At 40.1% G+C, this 27,451-nt stretch overlaps 1 protein-coding gene across 1 annotated transcript; it reads right to left on the bottom strand.

Annotated features, from left to right (window-relative positions):
• Positions 1 to 7,838: 7,838 nt before the first annotated feature.
• On the bottom strand, positions 7,839 to 22,348 carry LOC124264462 (serine/threonine-protein phosphatase 6 catalytic subunit). Its single transcript, XM_046699203.1, has 11 exons — positions 22,259 to 22,348; positions 20,868 to 20,963; positions 17,557 to 17,622; positions 17,183 to 17,250; positions 16,762 to 16,835; positions 15,647 to 15,726; positions 14,569 to 14,684; positions 13,520 to 13,521; positions 12,716 to 12,807; positions 11,839 to 11,896; positions 7,839 to 11,276 (listed from the first exon to the last, which is right to left on the bottom strand). Exons 1-11 carry the CDS (start codon positions 22,340 to 22,342, stop codon positions 11,086 to 11,088), a joined length of 927 nt encoding a protein of 308 aa, XP_046555159.1. The 5' UTR covers positions 22,343 to 22,348; the 3' UTR covers positions 7,839 to 11,085.
• Positions 22,349 to 27,451: the final 5,103 nt, after the last annotated feature.

Raw genomic sequence — 27,451 nt, 5'->3', positions numbered from 1 at the left:
AGTTCCAGTATATTTATATTGTCCGTAACAATGGGATAAAAAGTCTCTTTGTTTGTCTTAAAGTCAACGATTTTCTTTTGTTTTGGTGACGTTTATCAGTAAATAATTTTGACAACAGTCAAGTGAATTGTGTAATGTCTTCTCTTCAGAGAGCCGGTGGGGTAGCCTAGTGGTTAAAGCGTTCGTTCGTCCCACCGAAGGCTCGGGTTGGATTCCATACATAAGTACAATGTGTGAAGCCCATATCTGGCGTCCCCCGCCGTGATAAAGGTGGGATATTGCTAAAAAGCGGAGTAAAATCCAATTCACTCACTCACTTCTCTTTAGAGGTCTTTACAGTCAGTAAGAAGGGCTACAAGAGCCGCGTCATCAGCCAACTTGACGAGTTAACAACCAGAGCCTAGATGTCGAAGCTCTCTTAGCGCTAAGATAGTCGTAAGTTAATATTAATGTATGGCACTTACGACTATCTTAGCGCTAAGCGAGCTTCGAAAATCTAGGCCCAGGATTGGATCATCAGTATATGTTGTGAATAACACTGGGTGTTAATACGCATCATTGTGGTACCCCTGTGATTTGTAACCAGCACGTTGGAGTTAGTGGTATTTACAGACGCACACTGAGCCCCTTCTGTAAGGAAGTCCAATATCTAGGTACGCAGTGTTGACTTAATTCCCATGTCAGTTACTTTCATGGTCAATATACGAGGTTGATTGTGTTGAAGGCATTCTTGCGTAAGAGTTAGATTTTTCGAGATGGCTGTAAACTTTGTTCAAGACGGCATCTTGTACACTGCGAATAGCGCGGCATGCAAACTGAAGTTGGTCAAGTTCTGTGATACTCCAAGTTATTATGTGATACTCCAAGGTATTATGTGATACTCCAAGTTATTATGTGATACTCCAAGTTATTAAGTGATACTCCAGTGAAATGTTGTAGGGTACTTTGCCCAAAACATCTCATTGCCACTGGTGTGAACACAACCGTCTGTAATCCTTCACGCCTTTCGGATGAGCTTTTTGGAAGCACTGGTATGTTCTTGGATGATTTCCAGCCACTAAGTACAGCATGGTTATCCAATGAAAGGTGGAATAGGTTACAGAAACTCGATGCAAGTTGATCAGCACAACAATGTTACACACGGGACCAGTTGGCTCACGAATCTTAATTCTCGTAAAGACAGATTTTGCCGTTTCAGCTCATATAGTTATATCCGATGTGTCATCAGCAACAAGTTCAGTATTTATATGTTCTTATTCCTCTGAGATGTCACATACCCCTAAACGTGTTTTAATACTATGTACAATGTGTTTAGTTCCTCTGCGAAAGTTACTTCATGCTGTACTTTAATACCATTGCTGGTCTCCTCGTAAACAAACTAATCAGCGCTCTGTCAACCGCTTTGTATGCATCATAAGCTCAGCAGCATGTATGGGCCGAAATTGAAACCCGCTTGTCCTCCACCACGAATGTTGACCGTGTTTCTAACATGGTACTGTGGCACCTGGGTGAATTTTACCCCAATTCCCACAGAAGTAGTGTATATCTTGAAAACTCCAGTGACACAAGTTGTTTAATCACACACATACTTTACACAGTTTACACAATCAGATATAATGATGGAATGTTTTCTTTTTTCAGAAAACGCGATCACAATATAGTACATAAGCCTAAACATATTCAGGAACTGCATGTGATGCACTGTAATGCAAAGAAATGGAAACGTTAAATTATTGTTGTTTTCGCGCAGCCATAAGACTGGCATCACAAAAAATGCCTTAACGGTATTTAAAAGGTGTTGTACCTCAAACGATCACCTATAAGTAATTAAATAATGCACTACTTTATAACAAGATCGAGGAAAAAGTCAAATTTAAAGGCATATTGTGTTGTTACAAAAGCAGAATGAAAATTTAACAATTGCATCATAAAATAACATATTTATAGAGTTTGGTATGCCAGGGAAACACTTGTTGACAATGATCGGCATTGAGGGGGTATTGTGTGTGGTGAGTGAGTGGTTACGGTTTTACGCCGTTTTTATCAATATTCCAGGAATATCACGGAGGGGGGACCCCAGAAATGGGCTTCACACATTGCACCCATGCGGGGAATCGAACCCGGGTCGTCAGCGTGACGAGCGAACGCTTTACCCATTAGGCTACTCCACAGCCCCTTCAATTATAGAGACATCCGTCATATAGCTGGAGTATTCTGGCGTGCGGTGTTAAACAACAAACACATGCACCCCTGGTGCAAACTTCTCGGTGCCCGTGTCCAAATTCTGTTCAGATATAAACTCTGTTTTCAAGATACTGTTTGCGTTAATGAGTTAAACAATGTTAAGACTTCCTGATTTGTGATGCTGCTTGTATATAGCTATATGGCTACAATCAAATTTCACTCATTCGATTTAATGGCTCTATAAAGCGTACAAGTCCGATGAAGGACCGAATGAGTAAAAGGCTGATGATGAAGGGTCTTATGAGTTCTTTGTTTGTTGTTTAACGCCGCACTCAGCAATATTACATGTATATGGCGGCGATCTGTAAATAATCTAGTCTGGACCAGACAATCCAGTGATCAACAGCATGAGCATCGATCTACGCAATTGAGATACGATGACATGTGTCAACCAAGTCAGACCAAGTCAACCAAGTCAGCCTGACCACTCGCCTCTAACGACAAGCATGGGTTAGATGAAGACCAATTCTAACCAGGATCTTTACGGGTCTTGTGATCTTGACAACCAGTGATTGACAATATGGATATTGATTATACTTGGAGACTGTAGATGGGACGCGATGATATGCATTAACCAAGTCAGCCGAGTGACCCTTCCGATCTTGTAAGTCGCCTCATTCATGCGCGTTTTTGATACATTTTTACAATCAATCGGTACAACTCCCATGTTTATACATTATAACAACACATACTCTTTTAATAAAAATCATATTTTATCAAAGATCAACGACATAGCATTAGCTTCCACTTAGAAGCCCTTAAAGTATGACAAACACGATGTACATTAGGTAAAACAAAAGGGCGGTAACTGACTTTGGCTGATGTTTTAAACATAACAAAGCGATATTTTTTACGACAATAATAAGTATGCCGACGACCAAAACTAGTTTTTTCAGTCTTTATAGTTGAAGGCAAGGAGTAGAGATCGACTTTCGTATACTTATATCGACAATCTATCATGTACAGCATACACCCACATATATCATCTTTCTGCATAAGACAATTTCGATAATAGCAACAAAAATATCAACAACGCACATTGTATTGTTTAACCTTAGCTTTTCATTTTGATAATGGACAAACTATAAATGACCGAATCAATAGACCACCATTGTACAATGTAGCAAGGAATCAATGTGAGATTGTCTTGAACTATCAGTTGGCTTTCCTTCCCTGCCACAGCTCCCTACGGACTTAATTAAATAAATCCATTAGTCCCGTTTGCACTAATGCGCTGCTGGGAGTTTACACTGTCTTATAATTTCTTTCCGATTAAAAGTGTTTCTGATGGCAAACCAGTTACTGCCACACCTGCTAGCTTTGTCTCCGGACTGCTGTGGACGTAGGAACACGCAATATTCATATTCACATTTGTTCTTGTATTTGGGATTTGTTCTTTGAGGCTACCTCTTTAGTGGAAATCGTTCAAGGCAATGCTGGTTTGATGTTTTCCAATTACTGATCTTATAATGACAATCACGATAATCCTCAATCAACGCCCAAGGTCATCTCGATGAAAACATTATACAACGGCCAAGGCCCACAGAGCGATGCTTGCGTTAACATGCTACTTACAGCCATGTATGTTCAAACTGACTCATGACACTCGTATCGCTACAATCTGTATGGAACAGCGGCCCATGCCAGAAGAGCGATCTCTGCCGTATGACTGTTCCATAAGTGTATCTCAAGTAGTTTATTTGTTTGACGTCGAAGTCAGCAAACAGTTTTCGAAAGAAATCTTTGAACTTACAATTTGACTCTTAGAAAATCAGGAAAAATATATGATCTTAAGGTATCAAGTAACACAAGTTTATATTAATTAAATCTTTTTAATCATGTTAGCACCATTTTACCTCCTTTATTTCATTTCCAACCTATTTGTTGAACTTTACTCATGATTAAAGCTTGGAAATGAAAGTTTTTGAAAATTTTGGATTTAGCCCCGTTCTGAGTCTGAGCTAGCACATTGAGATATCCATCATACTGTTTTGAATCCTATGACTGCGTGTTCGAATTCGCCATATTACATTTCTCGGTTTGTCAGCACAATAACCGTTCTCGTGGGTTTCACCGAAGTAGTAAACGTCTGATGCCTGCATTACTTCGGGCTTCCCTCCAGCATTAAGCTGAATACCGTTCTCGTGGGTTTCACCGAAGTAGTAAACGTCTGTTACCTGCATTACTTCGGGCTTCCCTCCAGCATTAGGCTGAATACCGTTCTCGTAGGTTTCACCGAAGTAGTAAGCGTCTGTTACCTGCATTACTTCAGGCTTCCTTCCAACATTAAGCTGAATACCGTTCTTTTGGGTTTCACCGAAGTAGTAAGTGTCTGATGCCGTCATTACTTCGGGCTTCCCTCCAGCATTAAGCTGAATACCGTTCTCGTGGGTTTCACCGAAGCAGTAAACGTCTGTTACCTGCATTACTTCGGGCTTCCCTCCAGCATTAAGCTGAATACCGTACTCGTGGGTTTCACCGAAGTAGTAAGTGTCTGTTACCTGCATTACTTCAGGCTTCCCTCCAGCATTAAGCTGAATACCGTTCTCGTGGGTTTCACCGACGTAGTAAACGTCTGATGCCTGCATTACTTCGGGCTTTCCTCCAGCATTAAGCTGAATACCGTTCTTTTGGGTTTCACCGAAGTACCGTCTGATGCCTGCATTACTTCGGGCTTTCCTCCAGCATTAAGCTGAATACCGTTCTCGTGGGTTTCACCGAAGTAGTAAGTGTCTGATGCCTGCATTACTTCGGGCTTCCCTCCAGCATTAAGCTGAATACCGTTCTCCTGGGTTTCACTGACGTAGTAAACGTCTGATGCCTGCATTACTTCAGGCTTTCCTCCAGCATTAAGCTGAATACCGTTCTCGTGGGTTTCACCGAAGTAGTAAGTGTCTGATGCCTGCATGACTTCAGGCTTCCCTCCAGCATTAGGCTGAATACAGGGCTTATACTGGAACACTGTCATGAGCACTGTGAAGGGCAGTGTTAAACCAAGTTCACCCACTATACGACGGGTATCTTTGTATAGTCGTGCCTGGGCAAGATAGTCCGGTGATTGATATTATGAGCAGCGACCCGCGTCTTTGTGGTCACGGTGACGCAAAACTTAATAGGTCGTGAAAGCTTTGTTTCGATTCGGTACATCACTGCCTAAACAACTGGCAACCCTCAAGGTCGGCCCCGAATAAACCTTGGCCGCCCAATATAGTGAGTGAGTTTAGTTTTACGCCGCTTTTGGCAATATTCCAGCAATATCATGGCGGGGGACACCAGAAATGGGCATCAAACATCGTACTAATGTGGGGAATTGAACCCGGGTCTTCGGCGTGACCGCCCAATTTATCTGAAAGATGTGTGGGTTAGCATGTCAATCAGATGTCAGCATTGAAAATCAGTTTGCGGCTTCAATTCCTCATCACCTCGATTTGGAAATTTAACGGAAGAAGAACCACAGAAAACATGGCCATTGTTTCACCATATGTTTGGTGTTGATGTAAAGGTGCTCAGAAACGACATAGTGTGGCCAATACCCATAAAACATTGGCGTTTGTTAGTATTTACATTCTGAGAAGTACATTTAACTTTGTTTCACTCACACAGAGAATTTAAGTCGTGCAGGTGTATCATTCAGGATTCCCAATACATTGTATTTTGTTGAGAACGCGTTATAGAATCTCAACAGATCCTGATCAAGTTTCTTTTCCTGTCTTACAGATAATCCCTGCCAACATAAAATATTTTCACTTCAAAAACGTTGTACGGAATAAACTGAAAACGTCCAGATAGGATAACCTTTGCTTGCTCCGTATTGACATATTATTTATCAAAGAAAATCGTCAAAAGAATTAGGTCTGACCTGAATATGAACTCGATTACTTCAACCTCAATGTCACTAGTTTGACTAGAACAAATTGCCGATTGTGTTATTGCTGTGACATCGCCAACTTTATCGTTAAACTGTATGTACTTAATAAACAACTGCACGACCCGGGTAATGATAGACCCCAGTATATAATATTGTTATCGCTGGTGGATTATAATGCGGTGGTCAGGCTCAATCATTTGGTTGATTGCCTCTTATCGGACCTCGATACCGTGGAACGTTTTTCGTGCCCACTTGCGGTTTTCTTGGCCTAGAATGTTTGTGATATTTGTCACTGTAGATCATACGACTCCCAAAGAAAGCGGCATAGAATTGCCGATTCACGAGAGCAGATCCATTTCCAACAATGCGTCTTGCACTCATACTTTTCACAAAGAACCAGTTTTAACTTAATGCAAAATATTCCAGCTTTTACCAAGGACGGAGCCTGAAACAGACAATCCAGTGAAGTCTGACCTACCAAGTTGTCGCCCCTCACGACAGCATCGGTTACGGGGAACCTATTGTTATCCGGAATCCACTTGCCTAATGTGTCCTTTTGACGCAGTGCCATCTATCGTCAAACTGACTACCACGTAGTAAAGAGTCTTTTCAAAATGAACATCCTATGTTTAACTTATTTGGGAGGCATTTAGAAGTTGGATTAATAAAAAAGGATGACAATATAGGGATGAACAACTTCTTTATTACAGTCCCATAATTGTCATCCTTCCTTATCCTATTTGTATTCAGCAAGAGCAATAGAATTGATTGACAATGAATAAATATAAAACTACGATGATGACAGGTTCTGGAGGAGGATTAAAGAAAAGGTCAGGGAAGGCTTTACGGCGATCGAACCCCGTAAACAAACCATCAGACTGACTGACTGAGTTTGGTTTTACGCCGCTTTTAGCAATATTCCAGCAATATCACGGCGGGGGACACCAGAAATGGGCTTCACACATTGTACCCATGTGGGGATTCGAACCCGGGTCTTTGGCGTGACGAGCCAACGCTTTAACCATTAGGCTACCCCACCGCCCCCAAACCATCAGAAATCTGTTTAATGACTTAATGGTCTATATCAGCAGGTGGGCGTTAGTTCTGTGAATGTTGTCTGTGCGCCATGGAACACAGGAATGAGAATTCTTAAAAAGTATCACGATCATATTCGCACCTCTTTCTCTTAAAAGGACATTCTCATTCTGTAGAAACCTTTAGTCAAAATAAAGCGGCCGACACCTTAGAAAATAAATAAAGTTTGATCTACCCCTGTGTGAAGTGCCAGAGTTTTAGACAGTTTATTCAATTGTCAAAGCACTCAGATGCAAGCGTCCTCTTGATTCAGCTTGATCGGTTCAGAACAAATTTAATATAATACACTACACATTTGGGTGAGGTGAAGTCCATTGCTTATTTCTGATACGTAAATCTTGATTTCACTGAAAATGGTACCAAACAAAAAAACGTTATTCCTCACTAGACTGACTGTTGAATTTGCTTTTACGCCGCTTTTAGCAATATTCCAGCAATATCACGGCGGGGGACACCAGAAATGGTCTTCACTCATTGTACCCATGTGGGGATTCGAACCCGGGTCTTCGGTGTGACGAGCCAACGCTTTAACCACTAGACTACCCCACCGCCCCTATTCCTCACTATATACACTGTTAATTCTCGGACATTGATACAAAACACAACCATAATATAACAAACAAATGTTTTAATTCATGATATTTATTGGAAACTACATATGTACTTTTGTTTTACAAAACATGTATGTTACATTATAACACAAAAATATGTACAACCGGTCATTTCATGTTGGAATCAATGCATATGTTAAGATAACCTTTACATAACATGTGATGAGAAAAGACATTGTCATAAAATTACGTTACCATTTTGATTGTGCATCAGCTGACAAAGAATACAGCTTCCATCAATATATGCAGCCTGGAGATATTTAACAATCATCAAAGTTACAAACAACTAAAAACATAATGTGTAAATATTGCTGTGATTTCCTCTGGTTATTCCACAAGCGTATGACATCACATATCAGAATGTCATCAAGTGTGTGGTCACCTCAAGACAAACCAGCTCAACCAGTATGTCAGCTGAATGTGAGTGGTCAAGTCAAGACAAACCAGCTCAACCAGTATGTCAGCTGAATGTGAGTGGGAAGCCCAACAACCGTCCTAGACATTTATCCTACTGATAAACTCATGACATCAGTATGGTGCAGACAAACCAAGGAAAAGGGCCGAGGTGAATCTGTGATTCAAACCAATAATCACCAGATCCTGCTACTGTACAGTTCAGGAAGTTTTGGCACTGATTGGCAATCTATTAGTACCATCTTAATGCCCTGCCATGCCTGTATCCACCACAGGCATCTCAAGGTAGACATTCTGTACTTCTTTGCCAGGCGAGATAACAACACAATGCTTTGTTGAAACAGGACCTGTGACAGAATTAATTCCAAGGCAGCCATGCTGTGGCACATCCTCAGACGTTCACAAGTCTTAATACAATACCTTCTTCCATCAGCTGTAAATATGTAAAGATGCACTGTGAAGTCGCTATTCTATATGCAGGCAAAACAGCAAGTGTTGAGACCAGTAAGCCCTTGGTTTCCAGTGACATCTCACCATCCATATCAGGCAATGTCAGGTATTGAACAACATTCATCTATGGTGTCGTGCTTGTGTGACTGTCAGGAGTTACAGAAGGCCTCCGTGTACTACCTCTCTTAAACAGCAACTGATCACAGCAGCCCCACCAAGTGACACACAGTGGCAATGGGAAGAGACTTGAGAGTCATATACCACAACTACCTTGACTAGTAAGTAGTGGAAACACACTCTGAGGGATTGGGGTGAGAGGGGCATGTAGACTGTATCATATGTATCAATGATTAATGGCCATCAGTTTTTCTGTGGTTTCAGTTTTTTAATGACACCCTTTAATAATCCCCGCTCCCCTCCAACTCCAACAATAAATGACAAAACGCGAAAGAACCCTAGAGCTGAAGTATTTGAACACAAAAATATATTTCCACAGCTACTATTTGACACCATACAAGTGATACTGTCTAAAACAGCTGCAATATAATCCAAAGTCAAATTGAAAGTGTCACAGCATTAAGTAGCGTACATTGTATACATCTTGTCTGCAGCTAGCTGAACATGCAACATAATTCGAGTTGTGTTAGTCAATGGTGCCAAGAAATGTGTTAGTAATTATCCACACAAACAATCACTGACTTATTTTATGTTTCAGTCTATTTAACAATTCATTCAGTCATCTTATCCTGTTGAGACGATCAGCTGTCAGGTCACAAATATCAGGGTATGAAGGAATGTAAACTGAACTGTCTCTCTTCATAAATTATAGATCTTGCTGTTTACAATTTGGAATACTGTTTTAAAGCCATCTTAAAAATAATCTTCACTGTCGGTTTTCAAAGTGGGTTGCCAAAGATTGCACAAACAATTAACCACATCATCACTGTTCTGAACATAGCGCAAGTTTTATGGCCTATCGTGAGAATTTTATGACTCATGGTAGATCTTGACTCATCATCTTTGCAATGGATGAATTGTCCGTACAAAGATTACAACTTCAAACAAATAAACAAATGCTTATACCTGATTTACAATCAATATAAATATCAGTAAATCAATGAACTACTATAAAAATATTTACATATATTTTATTAATCATTAAACATGATGAATATTTTAGCTTTGCTCACATTCAATCAACAAGGACGACATGGACATTCTTCAAAATATCGATCTCATTAATATCAGATGTTTAAATCCGATCCGATCTGAAAGTCTGAGAGAAAGATCTCATTTTAATAAGATTTCTTAAAATATCATCGTATAAGAGAAAACCAGAAGAAAAATGAAAATTATTGGAATATGAAACAAAGAATCTCATTGAGGAAAGAACTGTATTGTTACTTTAGAAAATGAGGACATAATTTCATAATTCATATTTTAAATCTGAAATTACACCATCTATGGTATAGATAAACACCCTTGACTTGGATGGTTTGTACTTAACATATACTGCTAAACAGCATGCACAGACAAAGAGGGATGTTGGGATCATTCCCTTGCAACGTTAGCCAAGGGTTGAACATTTTTGTAATTGGTTTTTGAAGTAACCTTTCCTCCAATTACAAGAATGATAATAAGAATGATAACATCAATTTCAAATAATAGTTTTGCTGCGAGCACATGGAATGAAATATTCAACACTTCAGTCAAAATGATAAGACATGTGATAAATCTGTTTCAATGACCTAATTTCTTCCCTTTCTAAATTCTGAGACAGATTGAAATGGTGCTTAAAATTGATACATTAGGTTCACTGCAACTTTAGATCACATTTGTACAACGGTCAGGAGAAAAGACTTATAAGCAAGTACACATAAACCCATAAAAGAATTGAACCAATGTTATAAACTGTAATAAACTCTCATTAACTAAACACATCTAGGACTGACTCATGTTGAAACAAGGAAATGCTCTCAAAAGAGACTTCCCTCTATCCTGTATTTAAAACTCTTAGTTATACCATTGCCCATTTTTGTGTTATAATTCCAACACTACCAAAAGAAAGTTGCAAGGTGAGAGTAACATGATGTTTTCAATAATTCCTGTTAAATGTATATCTTAATATTAAACATTTGAGGGTTGCCCAGACTGAATCTCATCATATTTTGTCCACACACATTAAACACAGATGAAATACATATTCATTAGTATGTCTCTATCAAATACGATTGTTGCATGCAAATGTTATCTCACTTCAGAATGTTAATATTTCAGTCATTGATAAAGAGTATTTTTCATTTGATTCTTGCAGTGGTTGACCCTGAATTATTTCACTGCTAGTAAATCATATGCCAATGTGTGAAGCACTATAACTTATTATTTCTTATTATAACATACTGCTCATAAGAAGTATGGGGTCTGTGTCCTAGGGGGGATAACTCTCTCGTTGTCTGGCACTGCACGGAACAGCTTGGCCTCCTTCGTGTCAGGGTTGCTGAAGGAGAGGACAGCGGCGATGTTGCCACAGCGGTAACAGTAGTTGGGTGCTGACCACACCGTCACCAGCTTTTCATCAAACATGTATTTGTACCCTGGAAGAGTGAGTGAGTGAGTATGGTTATTGCAATGTTCCACCAATATCACGGCAGGGGACACCAAAAGTGGGCTTCGTACATTGTATGCACTTTTGGGACTGAACCTTGAACTTAAGCATCAAGAGCAAATGCTTTGGTCACTAGGCTACCTCAGCGCCCCAACCCGAAAGGCTGAGTTGGAGTTGTCAGTTATTTAACAAGGCAGACCATATTCCTTATAAGTAATGGGTTCTGAATATTACAGCTTTGGACCAGGCCAAAAGGGACAACTGAGGGACACAAATTCTCGCCCAGATTAATGTAGGAGAAAAGCTGAAATTGATACAGGTCTAAGGGGTTTTACTATTTTCAAAACCCAGGCACACAAGCGTCAATCTGACACTGATCCCACAACATAGGATCCTTGCATGCCACACCACAAGTCTTAGACAACTGAGATAACCATGATATTGGAATGGGTTTAAATCCATAGCAACTTTTCTACATCAGAGATCATCACAAGTGGACTTTGTAGATGGGACAGTGATATGGAATGTTTTCACCATTAGGCTCTTCTTACCTTCATGAACCAGCTGGTGAGCTCGGCAGATGAGCTTTAAGTTATTGATGTGGACAAACTGGCAACAGAAGGAATCATGTTAATGGAATGTTGAGTACAGTAGTGGACATCATGTAGACATTGTAATTGTACACAGGTCAGAAACACATTTTCAAAATAGACAAACACAAAAGCCCAACCTTTCTAGATTCTAGGGGTAATGTGATAATGATGTGTACAGGATGGAGACAATGCCCCATGGAGTACCAAGAGTTCTACAGTGTATCCATTAGCATGCAATATATCATTTTTCTGCATCCATTCTATACATTTGTGTACACGTACAGTTTTGCATCATGTAATTTAAACAGTTAAACCAAGATTTCATAATACTTTACCTGTGGGCTTGGGATGCTGTAATATTTTGACTGACTGACTGACTGAGTATGGTTTTATGCCGTTTTTAGCAATATTCCAGCAATATCACGGCAGGGGACACCAGAAATGGGCTTCACAAATTTTACCCATGTGGGGAATCGAACCCGGGCCTTCGGCGTGACGAGCGAACGCTTTAACCACTAGGCTACCCCACCACCCCCTGTAATATTTTGAAGCTACCGGTACTCAAAACATGCTCAACCTCTTTTTCATCATCCAAAAGAGGTAAAGGATGGAGCGAAGCAATGCAATGAAAGACCAAACAGCATCTCTCTACACTTCAACATGTACATGGGGAGAGATGTTTAGCATCCAAAACTAAGCAAATTCAAGGTGTTAATGGTATAACAATAATGGTGAAAAACAGAGTTTGAGGGGGTTCCCAGACTCAAATCGTGCAGGGACAAACCTCAAAAACATCCCCCATAATTATGACAACTGATCTTAAATTTTCACAAACCTCATTGGTAACCTTTGCCCCAAAAAGCCAGCCTGCACCTCTTGGACTCATAGCCCACGTGTCAACATCTTCAGGGTCGGACCAGACCAGGTCTGTGTTGGGAATTAAGGCCAACAAAATTTGAGGTAGTATCATAGATTTACAGCTCTAAATATCATTTAAAACTGAACATGTTCAGATATGTAATTTCTGACAGCACAATCATAGTACTCCATTTCTGACCCGCTAGTTAGTACATTATGATATAGCACTTTTGCAACGGAAAATCACAGACCTGAATAATGTGATCATATACAGTCGTGTCCCGTTTATCCGAACCTCAGATATCTGGAAAACACGCCTTTCAAACGAAAATTCATCAAAACGAATTCTCAACGTTGCAAAATTACTCACTTATCCGGAAATCCTGTTTCTGTAACCGAACGGTCATTTTCACATACAAAACGCTATATTATATGCATTTTTTCTTGTATATCCGGATGGCTGAGCACCTGTCAGTAAAGTTTACACACGTATTTTACCAAGTGGACTTGCACGCCCTAACATAAAAGAAGTCTGCAGTCTTTGATGCGTGAGAGGATTAACTACCTGTAATTAGCAAGGTGACACTGAGTTAATTTTGAGTTGTGATTGGCAAGGCAAGACGTCCCTGTTGTTTTGGTAGTGACTTTAATCCGGAAGTTTATGTTAGGTACAGCAACAATGCGAACGCGTGGATGACATCCGAACTGTTTCGTGATTGGTTGCTAGCATTTGACAGACAGATGCATGTACAGGTATATTCGCACACGTTATTGACTTGACTACTTTATTTGACAAGATGATATTTATGTATGCATCGTTATTTGTTGATGTCTTTTCAATAAAGATTACGTCTGAGGTCTATTATGTTCGTTTCTTTGTATGTCGTTTTACATATCTTCCGTGGTTTCAGATATCCGAAAATTCGTTTATCCGGACAATTTCAAGAAAAACACAAGTGTCCGGATAAACGGGGCACGACTGTACTTCTGAATAACGTTAATTAATCACAATCAAGTATTTACACAAGTCATGGCAGAACATGCATTATCTCCCTCACTTGTACAAGTATCCTAATGAGAAAGAGGTATATACTAAGGCTGTAACGATTCACTCGCATATTCGGTGAATCGAACCGTAGCCCTTCATGAATTCAATTCGTTATTCGTGGTCACCAGAACCGAATATTAACAAATATTTATGATTTTTTAAGGGAGCATGTTTTACTTGAACCCTTATGTCCTTTTCCAAAGTGAGATATGCAAGAATGGAACATGTACTAGCATTGCAGTAGTGCAAGTCATGTTAGTTTGCCAAGGCAGCGCATGGTACTGTCGACTATAACTATTACATACCAAATTTGAGTGTCATGAGATCACTGGTTATTGCTGTGACAAATCAAAACTGTCAACATGGGCGTTCAATATTGTGCATCAATCACTTAACTACAATATTGTATTCTTAAATAGTTATTCGTATTCATTACCCAATATTCATGATACGTATCATATTTGCCACATAGTGTATTCATTACAGCCCTAGTATATACTAATACCATTGTTTCAGAAAGAGCTTTGAGAATGGTCCACAGTACACTTCAGCATGTTCGGGATAGCTGTCTATTTACTATTAATGATCTTCTGTAGTGTGGTGGATTTTAATCTGCTAAAATGCCAACAGTACTTATGACCTAAAACTGGGGATGGAAGAGTGCTTGCATGTAGACCACAACAGTATTAGTCCCTGTGATTTGGCAGAAGAATATTTTGCTATGTACTGGCAGATTTGGGAAGCCGGAAGTCTTTTCTAACATGCAGCTTCTAAAAGGATACCACAAAGGCCCCTTGTGAGGGATCTCCTGGTTCCTCTCGATGGTACGGATCTGGTCGATTGTCTTGATGTCTGGAGAGAGGCCACCATGTACACACAGGATGCATTCATCGATGATCTGAAACATGAACAAATCACCATCATCATCATCATCGTCGTCGTGTAACATGCCAAGATGACTGACTGAGTTTGGTTTTACGCCACTTTTAGCAATATTCCAGCAACATCACGACGGGGAACACCAGAAATGGGCTTCACACATTGTACCCTTGTGGGGATTCGAACCCGGGTCTTCGGCGTGACGAGCCAACGCTTTAACCACTAGGCTACCCCACCGCCCCCACATGCCAAGATGAGGCTCATCCAGTGACTAATAGTGTTTGTGAACTATACTGGGTCTTAGTGAGTGAGTGAGTTTAGTTTTACGCCAGAAATGGGGGTCACACATTGTACTCATGTGGGGAATCGAACCCGGGTCTTCAGCGTGATACTGGGTCTTAATTAGTTTGTGATATTAAAAAGAGCATGAACATCTTTACCATTTATAGGATACAAGTATTTATATCTGACATTTTGCTGAGATGATCTGGAGATGATTAAGTTAAAAAGGTACAGATAGTTATGTTTATGCATGTAGGATGTACAAGCATGTCTTGATCTTAGAAATGAAAGCAGATATTAGTATCTGTGTTCCTGGACAAACACATATAAAGGAATTGAAAGTGTTTTCCTTTTCATACTTTATATTCCACCAATGAGCACTGCTGAATAACATGCACATGCAATAGCCTCTTGATAAACTATTAGCCACATATCCTTAGACAGCCAAATCAGCATTGAACTTGAAAGTTGAACTTGAACTTTTGTCAGTAAGTGAGATTGGCCGAACTCTCCTCTTGGTAAAAACACAGCAATATCAGGGTGGGGCAAAAGGGATTCACAGAATGGTGCTTTAGGCCCTGGAGGGATTTGTTGCTTCATATCAGTGACAAATATTTATCATATAGTCAAAGTGGAGTGGTAGCTTGTAACATAGCTCCAGTTTGACAGAGAATATTTTGTGCAACTCCATGTACTTACGGCTGAGATGGTGAGGAGGTCGAACACCCGACAACAGTATCTCCATGCATTGGCATTCCCATACTTAGTCTGACACTCGTCTGGAACAGACAGCATTTCTCGATATAAAACACAATCTAAGTAGCAAGTAGGCTAGTATTCATTGACCAGTGACACCAGGGAGAAAACATCAACATGTAAGGTGCTGGACATAAATATTGAACACACAACACAAGAGAATGTGAACTGGTTTCAACACAACTTCTGACAATGTTCCTGTTATATCACTTCAGTTACAGCCATGAGATGGCCACGGTGCTGACACAGCAAGAAACAATCTGGGTGCACTAGAATTCAATCCCACTGTCTCAGGCTTCTGGTATGTTAAGGGGACACAACTGCACAGCAGAATGGCATCACCATTGAATTGCCCATTAACACCCCCTCATAGACTTGAACATTGAGAATGGATGTAACTACATTTATATTCCAGTGATTTTGTGGTGGCTTTCCAACTGCCATGAAGGAATTCAAACTGTGGACCTGATCTGAAGTCGCACACCTTCACCTCTTCACCATTCTGACCAAAGTGAGTGAGTTTAGTTTTACACTGCTTTCAGTAATATTCCAGCAATATCACGGCAGGGGACACCAGAAATGGGCTTCACACATTGTACCCATGTAGGGAATCGAACCCGGGTCTTGGGCGTGACAAGCGAACGCTATAACCACTAGGCTCCCCCATCGCCCTCTGACCAAAGAGGTTCATTCAAATATTGCATTCAGAATATATATAGCTGATTTTCAACTCTGATAAGAAACAATAGACACATAGTGTCCATTTAAAGCTTTTCTTCACTCAGTCAAGTAAATCATCAAATGAGGATATCAGTACACAAAAAGAAGCGAAATGAAATGACAGCATTAAGCTTCATGGAAGTGACATCCACAAGGTGCATTTTACAGTGGCTAATTTTGCTGCACTCCAAAAACATATTCCTAGTTCACCAGATGTCACAAGCAGATACAACAAGGTAAACCTTTGGACATGACAACAACTTGGACTATATTACAAACAGGACTGGTATTTAACAGTGCTCCAGTAACCATGACGCTGTGAGGGAAGTGAGTCTTACCATAGAACCCATAGATTTGTGTGATCTGACGACTTTCATGGTTTCCTCTCAATAGAACAATCTTGTCGGGCCATCTGGAATGGAATTATGGACATTACTGACTTTTCAAGGTACCAAGTTTCTGAAGTTCATTGGTGCAGAGAAGATGTTTAAGATGCGACATCAGATACATAAGAAGGTAACAGTCAGGTGAGTGGTAAGGTACATCAAGACAAGTAGGGAAAGGATTCTTCTGTATATATATATATATTACTTCCACTACAAAAGTGTAGCAAAAGCTTTTACACATACATCAAAAAGATTGAACAGGTTTGTGCCAGGTATCTGTTCACCTTGGTAACCAAAAGACGGAACATCAGCATTTACATCATCAAGCAAAATCCACAGACAATTCATAAGTTACTATGAAGGTCAAACTCACTTGGCCTTGAGTGTAAGCAGCAAGGTGAAGGTCTCCAGACTGTAGTACCCACGGTCTACAAAGTCCCCCTGAAACATTCCAGCTTCTTCAGTGAACCAAGGCCAAGGAACTCACAACTTAATGCAGGTTACACGATTGTCAGACCACAATCAAATGCTGATATAGACTGTAATATACTGTATATTTATTGGAAACTGTAGGGCCCACAGATATGATGTCCAGTTGGTTTATTTCAGGAAAGTCTCTACTTAGTTTACAGGAAACGGTAAGGCAACACAGCCACACTGCATGTGAGGTTAACATATTCATATACTATATTTACTGGGGAAAGGTATATACAACTACAGAAGGGCGACATCTCTCTGTGATATTACCATGAAGATGTAGTTTGTGTCTGGCATCTGTCCACCAGTCTGGAACAACTCCATCAAGTCATAGAACTGAAACACATTAGCAACAAATCTTAAGTCTTGGAGAATTATCCATTTCAATGCAGACTCTGTGTTTCTTGCTTGTTAAGAAAATAATACAAAATAAATATGTAAAGGATATTTCAGACTCCCATTTTCAACCTTGGAAATGATAAGAAAAAGAAATATTTAAAAAACTATTTATTATTTTTAAAAATACTTATGTCTGCTATACATGACATCCTACTTGTTTTCAGCTCAACCAATTGTCCTTTGGAAAATGATATCAACACAAGCTGATACAAGTTTAAACTCTAAAGCACACATATTTCATGTACAGTGAAACCTGTCTAAACCGGCACCCCACGGGACCGAGATAAAATGCCGGTTTAGACAGGGTGCCGGATTGGACAGTGACGATCATTTTCCAACATGGCTGCCATTTACACTCGACAATCTCTTTATCTCTATAATGCCTTTGATCTTTCGTAATTGTGCAACAAATTCAAACAATGTCCCAAGAGAAGTGTACTGGATAAAGGGACCATGATTGGACTGCTCATACCCATGCCGGCTTAGAGCGTTTGATTCACCGCGCAATCACTACTTCTTGATTTTCTAGCGTGCCAAGAGGACTAATTGGTGTGTTGGATTATGGGTCCTTGATTGGACTACTCATACCCATGCCGGTTTAGACAGTGTTAATTACAGTTCAAATTGCTTGTTGGTACTGAAAAGTCGTGCCGGAATACGGAATAGACAGGTGCCGGATTAGACAAGGTTTTAATGATCATAATATCGTTGTAAAATGGAGGGACCAAAATATTATGTTGGTTTTGACAGTGTGCCGGATTAGACAGGTGTTGGCAGGTTTCACTGTATTGCTGCAAACTTCATGATATGTGCAGAACTGGCCAAGTAGCAGCCAAAATTGATTTTCAAGTTAACATGTGAGCACTGATCAGACATAAAAACCAGATCACTCAGCTCCTGAGGCCTTAAAGTTTCAGAGAAGATGTCCAAAATGTTAAAGGTAGAGACTGACAGACAACTTGACATATATGTTAGATAAATAGGGGCAAATGATTTAGCCAGTCTGCCACACTGTAATCTGAAGCCATGTCATTATAGAGGAACATTTTCAGGAGTTCTGTTGAATGTTTATCATATTCATTGTCATTAGAAACAGACATTTACCATGTTTACTCAAATTACTTCTGTGCAAATAAAGTATTCCACTTTGCCATGTACAATATGTAAGCATTATGTATGACTCTTGCATTATGTAAAGCCATGGTATACATAGAGAATAGTAGACGAGTCTCATTACATACAAATAATACGAAACGAGTGTCCTTCCTATGGTATCTGACCGAGCGAAAGCGAGGAGGTCAGAAACCACAGGAAGGTCACGAGTTCCGTATAGTTCGTATGTTATGAGACCAAGTGTGGTATTTTATTTATTACCCACGTCTTACATATGCATTAAATTAAGTGTTACATGAGGTTTAACTTTGTTCCACATGTTAGTTCTTATTTTGCAAGTAACCGGCAATGAAAAAGGGCGGACATTATAAACAGTTATGCTGGTCAAACCTTTCACTCCTAGTTTAAAAAATTGACAAGACAAAAACAAAACTATCCAAACATTATTTAGACATGAATCAAGCTATAATTAAACTAAGTCGAAAGTGTAAACGCAAATGGTATTTTTTTGCAAATTTTGTAAACATGGTAAAGATATGTCTAGTCTCGCACCCAGATTCCTTATTCATACTGTTCAGCAATTTGCCCCTCAAACTAATGCATCATGGTTCCTATTGTAAAAAACCTTAGAATGAGATACATTCGGATTTTGAACTTTGAAAGCATTATTTGGTCTTAGAGAAAATTTACTGCTGAATATATACATTCCTTCACAAGCCAGATAAAACAAATTCAAAATCTGTGAAATTCAAAATAATAAAAATCATGCAAATCATACTAAGGAGGTTTTATTCATGATATATATATTATTAGTCATTAGTTTAAAGTACCAAACATTTCAAAATAATTACAAAGAAACAGTGAACCCAAATATTTATTTTTTTGAGAGGGGAGGGGGGGTATGTATCTGCAGTCACAGCCTTATAAGATAAATATGAAATATTATGCTAACCAATTATTATGCTAACCAATTTCTTTTCACTCATTGGTCAGATGTAATGAACGAATTGTCAACTATGAGATTTCAACCAATTCCCCACACGATTGTTTGGGATGTATTCTATCCCCGAATCCCCATGTGGTGATTGGGCAGCATGTAGGGAACCTATTCTATCCCTGAATCCCCATGTGGAGATCGTGCAGCATGTAGGGAACCTATTCTATCCCTGAATCCCCATGTGGAGATCGTGCAGCATGTAGGGAACCTATTCTATCCCTGAATCCCCATGTGGAGATCGTGCAGCATGTAGGGAACCTATTCTATCCCTGAATCCCCATGTGGAGATCGTGCAGCATGTAGGGAACCTATTCTATCCCTGAATCCCCATGTGGTGATCGTGCAGCATGTAGGGAACCTATTCTATCCCTGAATCCCCATGTGGTGTAGGGAACCTCGTCCCCATGTGGTGATCAGCATGTAGGGAACCTATTCTATCCCTGAATCCCCATGTGGAGATCGAATCCCCATGTGGAGATGGTGCAGCATGTAGGGAACCTATTCTATCCCTGAATCCCCATGTGGTGATCGCAGCATGTAGGGAACCTATTCTATCCCTGAATCCCCATGTGGAGATCGTGCAGCATGTAGGGAACCTATTCTATCCCCTGAATCCCCATGTGGTGATCGTGGCGTGCAGCATGTAGGGAACCTATTCTATCCCTGAATCCCCATGTGGAGATCGTGCAGCATGTAGGGAACCTATTCTATCCCTGAATCCCCATGTGGAGATCGTGCAGCATGTATTCTATCCCTGGGAACCTATTCTATCCCTGAATCCCCATGTGGAGATCGAATCCAGCATGTAGGGAACCTATTCTATCCCTGAATCCCCATGTGGAGATCGTGCAGCATGTAGGGAACCTATTCTATCCCTGAATCCCCATGTGGAGATCGTGCAGCATGTAGGGAACCTATTCTATCCCTGAATCCCCATGTGGAGATCGTGCAGCATGTAGGGAACCTATTCTATCCCTGAATCCCCATGTGGAGATCGTGCAGCATGTAGGGGACCTAATTTCTAGTGTGCCGTTCACATGGAGGTAAAACCTGTGATGTTGCATTGACTCACCTGGCCATGAATGTCTCCACACACGGTGACTGGGGTGGACACTGGCTGGACATTCGACTCCTCCAGCAGCAGCTCGCACACCATGTCACAGAGTTTCTAAAAGAACACAGCAAACATTTTAATCCTCAAGTCAATCACCTGACACAAACTAGACCATCCAAACATAACATAGTCTGATTAACTGAGCCTAATACACTAAACACGAAAATGTTTGTCATTATTAGATGATCAGTATACTAAAATTCAGGCAGTTATTGTGACAGGCAGCTGTATTGTGATATGTATCATGTGTATTGCAATAAATTGGGAGCTAAATGATTCTACAGTTCACGACACTGAATGTATACATTCCAAAGGAAATATTACTGTGCTTGGTCAGTCAATGCAATTTCGTTGTATTGGATACAATTATAACAATGATACTTCTTGTTATATTTCTTTTTTTAATATCTTTTTACCCTAACAGACAAATTTTCACAATATGTATTATCTGACTCACCTACAAAAAACAGTATTTTGTAACCAGGGGTGGAAATAACTTTAAAATTGCTAGTGTACTCAGGTACAGTGGTACATGTAAAATCACTTGCCCTGATAATTTTTCCACTATACAGGACGTTTTCTTGTTGATTTTTAAATAAACAACATAATTAACATTAGAAAGTCAACTGGACAACGGTAGAGTGTGATATACAAATTTGTTGCCCAACAAAAAAAACCACTGGACTCAGACATCGGAAAAAGGGGTTATTTCCACCCCTGAGTGACATGCAGTTTTATGTATATTTGTGACAAGCAGTTTTATGTATATTTCTGCTTTTAATTAGCCCACATTAACACCATAACATTAACATGATAATGCAACCAACAGACTTGGTTTCAAAAGAGTAGGGTAGAAAACCAGGGAATCCCCCGGAATTCCAAATCAGTTCATATAATTTCCTAGAGATGTTTCGAATTTTAATTCAAAGGTTCCACCAATGGATATAAACTCTCTTAACCTGTTGCAACATTAAGCCTGGAAAACATGATTTTGGCATAAAAATACCTTTACACTTGAGCGTGTTTGGTAAACAACTCATTATAAGCGACCTGTTTTTCTCACATATCAATAGACACCTGTGGTCGAATAGGTACTGCATGTAAGATAATTAAATGAGCAAATTCGTCCCCTCAAAATATTTAAACTGGTCATTTTGACAAGCTGACAATGTAATCACTCGTGAGGCTTCATACCTACGCTGTGTTATCATAGCTAAATTTAGGAAAGTGATCGAAAACAGGACACACAATTTCCAAGGAAAGTTTTAACACGACGTGTGACTTTATACAAATATTCACATACATTAACTTGATGTTAAATACACACAGTCATGATTTCCACATCGTACCTTCAAATCATTTTCTGGTAAATATTTGCACTGTTTCGCAACCTCAATCCACTTATCTACGTCCGCCATTTTGGCTCTTGTCATCCCTAAATGAAACGAAGCCTGCGATTGGTTAAGGTAAACCTAGACCTAGACTTGCTCCTGGCTTTGTTTGTATGTCAAAGCGACGGTTGTGGCACATCGGTTCGTGACACAAACCACCCTGGCTACGGGCGGAGAAAATAACCTCCATAATGACAGACGCTCATGTTGTTTCACATGAAATTACTTGAATTACAAGCATGTATCATATTGTTACATGAAATATTGGAAATTAAAAGAGCGGGTTATATATTCTGTGGTTCTGTGGTAGCGTGGATGAGTGAGTGAGTATGGTTTTACACCGCTTTTAGCAATATTACAGCAATATCACAGCAGGGGACACCAGAAATGGGTTTCACACATTTTACCCATGTGGGTGATCGAACCCGGGTCTTCGGCGTGACAAGCAAACGGTTTAACCACTAGGCTACCCCACCGTCCCGGTAGCGTCGATGAAAAACCTTACTGAAATATAGTTGATAATCAGAAGCCTTTCACAATTTTTACTAGAACGTTTTGCTGAAAGGCACCACCACGGGGCAAGATTAGTAGCATGTCTTCATTCAAAACAGCAAACAAAATTATGTACAATGAAACAGTTTTCTACTAATGTTTAATCAACACAGGCATGTCATAGTTAACCACTGTGTTAACAATACTGATATCAGTTCATTCACCGTTTTTCAGTTTTACACTAACATCCTGTTTTCGACTTCCATACGATAATCTCCTCCACGGCATCACCACTTGTCTGTCTCACAGTCCCTGAACCACATTATTTTCTCTACTGCATAGTCGTCCCTGCAATGATATAGCCCTAAATGAAGCAAGACTACGTTTCCTCAGGTTGTGAATCTCCCATCTCATAAGGCTCCTTTCCGATTGAAATGGGGTTGTTTCTCTCTATAAAATTAGAATAGACCGAGCGTTAGTCTGCATCTCCACAGGCAATGGTCGTGGTGGCTCTATTAGGCCATATGCGGTTATCTCCCCTAACGCTAGAACCTCGTGGAAGCGCGGTAAACCATTCAGCGTCTCCAAAAGTTTTCCATGAAATCAGGAGTTTCGTTAACAATGTAAGTGAACAACTAACATCATATTAATGAAAATGTATAAAACACATATGTCAAAAACTAAACTGTTGCAGATAGTTTATTTTAAAATGATAATCAAAATGATTTCAAAATTTCAATTTCCTACACACAAGTTACTCAGACCCCAACGTCTTTCTTACAGAGCTATTATTACAAATGTATAACGGCGTGCTGGTCCCTGTGGAATGAAAGTGCGAATGTGTTATTCAATTTCATACATTTAAACCCTTTTTCATTCTGTTCTTTTTACCCCAGTGAAGATCCGGGTTAGAATTGATCTTCAGTAACTCATGATTGTCGTAAAAGGCGACTAACGGGATCTGGTGGTCAGGCTCGCTGACTTGGTTGACACATTTCACACATATCCCAATTGCGTAGTTCGATGCTCATGTTGTTGACCACTGGATTGTCTGGTCCAGACTCGATTATTTACAGACTAGATGGAATATAGCTGAGTGCGGCGTAAAACTAATCTCACTCACTCACTTTCTGTTCGGTGCTAAACCCAACTTAAGGTTACAGACTGTATATATGTGTTTGGAATGAGGGAGAAGGGAGAAGATCGAAGCGTTCTTAAAATCCTGCAAAAGCAACACGTTGTCCCACATGTTAAGGTATTTGTACTGGTTTAGAACAAGGAATTGCTTCGGGTGCTTGTGTAAATGTTTTGATAGTTACAATCAAGCAATAAAACGACACCACGTTTATCTTCCATCGATTCTGTGGTCTACCGTACTGCGCCCGACGCAATTCCCTGGTCACTTGAACACTCCATGCCAGAAACCAGAAATGTGGGTTTGACTCCCGATGCGACCCAAGTATGTTGTGTGTTGTTTCTTAGCACCATACCTGTCCTCATGGGTTTGACTGTGGTGGTAAATATCTGATATATACATGACTATATTCACACATGAGGCTGGCACGCTGTGATATAACTGGAATATAATATTGTTGTGGGTAGTGTTTAATGCAACTCACTCAGTCCTGGCTTTGTAGTACGTCAACCAGTGTCACCATCACTGCCCCTCACACCGGCCGACACAATACATCGTGGTGGCGAGTATACATCACACAAACTCCCTAACAAGTATATGCGAATATTTCCACGAAAGTCCAATATAATTTGAACTGTACAGATTTCTTCAGTTCATGAAAATCACGAGGTGAGGTGAGGTGAAATTGGGTTTAACGTCGTGCTGGAGAATATTTCGCTCACATGACGACGTGCATGCGTATGTGTATGTGCGGCTGCTTGTACTAGCCCAGACTTAAGCTGATTTTATAGTGCTAGCCCACTGAGATACCATGCCGCAGTGAAGCATGAATACCCCACTCAGACACATTATACTGACTCCGAGCCGACCAGTCCTTGTTGTACCCATTAATGCCGAGCGCCAGGCAGGGACCAAGAAGTACCATATTTTAACGTCTTTTGGTATGGCGCGGTCGGGGATCGAACCCGCGACCTACCGCTCTCCGGGCGGACGCTCTAACCACTACACCACGGAGGCGGTCTTGAAAATCACGAGATTCACTTAGCTATTTTCGTTTAGCTATTACAAAATAATAGGCTTACCGTTTATCTGCTGTAGTAACCGTAACTCTGTACTGCTCAGAATATTTTGTTTCCGGTATATTCATGATGCCTTTATGTTGATGCCATGATGCCTTTATGTTGGGGGCGTGTTATGTTGGGCTCAGGAGAATAAAAAGGATTATTCTTGGGAAACAATCAGTATCTAAAGCGATATACGGGCTTGGTATTCTATTTAATGATTCTCTTGTACACTTTGTGAGAAAACTATAATGCATTTAGAAATAGTCCCATTTATCTCAAACCTTGTACCTGACGACGAAAGAAAACCCAACTTTGACAGATCTATAAACCAAACGTAAATGTCGTAACACGTCTTCATCCACACAGACACAACCACACCACATAATTTGACCTTTATGCAGGAATAGGAATAAGTTCGACGTTTAGCACGAAAGCTTTTATAATCATCGTAAAAACCCCGTTATTTTGCAATTGTAACATTGGTCATCTGGCAAACAATAGTGTTACAGTTTCTCATGTTCATTCCAAGTCCATGTTTTTCGCCTGCTCAGTTGAAAAATATTTCTCTTCCGTGTTGCAAATGCAAAAACGTCAGAGTGCAATCGATCACTGTCACGCTTCAAGTAATGTGTTTTCGAAAGACAATGAACGTGTTTCTTTCAGTAAACATCAATTCAGTTCAGTTACCCATCTTTTGTGTTGTAATTGCATGACTGTTAGGTGAGTGGGACACGTCAGGCACATCTTACAGCACATAAAAAAGTTTCAGTAATACAGCAAATATTTACATCACGCGATAAGTCATCAATATATGTTAAGACAATACTGCTTATTAAACAGGGTTTTTCTTTTTAAAAAATGTGTCACGTGGATACTGCACGCACGAACTATTGCAAACAGGCCAACAAGTTTAGTATGGGTCCTCACGGAGAGGAGATGGAATGGTGGCCGTATTGGGAAGCTTGGCTCATGAGAGTGTACTCGAAATATAACCTGTGGAATGGTATTGTAATATAAGTGCGAAACGTCCGGCGTTTCACAAGGCTGCATTGGTGGTATGATTCTCAAGGAGCTGAGAATGAAATGTTAGTGGGCACTTCATCATTCACATGGACGTACAGTATGTATTGTTAAAATAACTTTCATTACTAAATGCGCATGGGAAAAGAACAGTTTTAGGCCTCGGTGGACGTGGACCGTAACATCGAAATTCAGCTTACCCATTCACAATGATAAAAGCGTTATACATTATGACAACAAATTACGTCGGGACCGTAAGTTCAGTCCTGTTTACACAGCAATCCGAGAAAGACAGAGTCCGAGTTTGACATAGTGCACTATAGTAGTGACACCGGGTAAAAGGGCAGATGTTGCGACTCTGGCAAGAAGTTGATTCCCACAGAAAAACCTTTCACTTCTTAACCCACCGGAATTACCTGTTATTCATCACGAAGTAAAACGTCTGGCTTCAAACAGTCTTTTTACCATTATAAAGAAAATCTAAATCGTGTTGCCAAAGAGACCCTACTCTATCGCTCACTGATGAAGACAGCGCCGGTATATGGATGCAAAAAGCGACAACCCATCAGATGCGGTACGGCATAGAAGTGGTTATACATCAACGAAGAGCAGATGGTCTTTGTCGAAATCCATTACACAATCCACGAGACTTGATTTACTACATAAAGTTACTTCCCCCTGTTTTTACATCAAACAGTAAATTTGAGCTACATGTTTGAAGTCATACCATAAGACATGTAACAGCTTACGGGCGTACTTTATTACATGGTCCCAGTTGCTCTCACCATTCTCAAGCCTTCTCATATTGGGATTAAGAGATTAGGCTTTGAGAATATCCATGCTGTCTTTCCGCGAGTCCGTTTTCCAATTCTGAAACACAATTCGCCTCCCCGCGAACAACCAAAAATAAATAAAAAACAAACAAACAAACACACACACACACACACACACACACACAAATACAACAACAAAAGCAAACAATAAAAGACCAAAAACAAACAAAACAAATCGTTTAATAAAGAAACTCTCTTACGTGTTTGTTACATATCTTGTTACGCCTTATATAGAGTGAGTGAGTGAGTAAGTATATTTTACGCCACTTTTAGCAATATTCCAGCAATATCACTGCGGGCGAACACGCTTTACATATTGTACCCATGAGGGAAACCGAACCCGGCCTTACAGAGAAGGTATTCCTGATATCGGTTCTTGCAGGTCAAGGGTCAAGTGGTGACGAATGTGATATTTGATGAAGGAAGAATCGGTATGACTAAATCTTCTTACATTGTCAGCTACCTCTACTGGTAAACCTTCCTCTACACCCACGAAAATACTAACTCGGATCAGATCAACACGCTTATTGACATTTGCTTCTGTTGGATTGTACGGTTGCTAGCAGAAAACAGTAGTGAGTGTTTTACACCGCATTTAGCACATTTC

This window comes from Haliotis rubra, unplaced genomic scaffold (assembly GCF_003918875.1).
Source record: "Haliotis rubra isolate DU_JTF1 unplaced genomic scaffold, ASM391887v1 Scf926, whole genome shotgun sequence".
Taxonomy (NCBI): domain Eukaryota; kingdom Metazoa; phylum Mollusca; class Gastropoda; order Lepetellida; family Haliotidae; genus Haliotis; species Haliotis rubra.
This window is presented reverse-complemented; position numbering and strand designations above follow the sequence as displayed.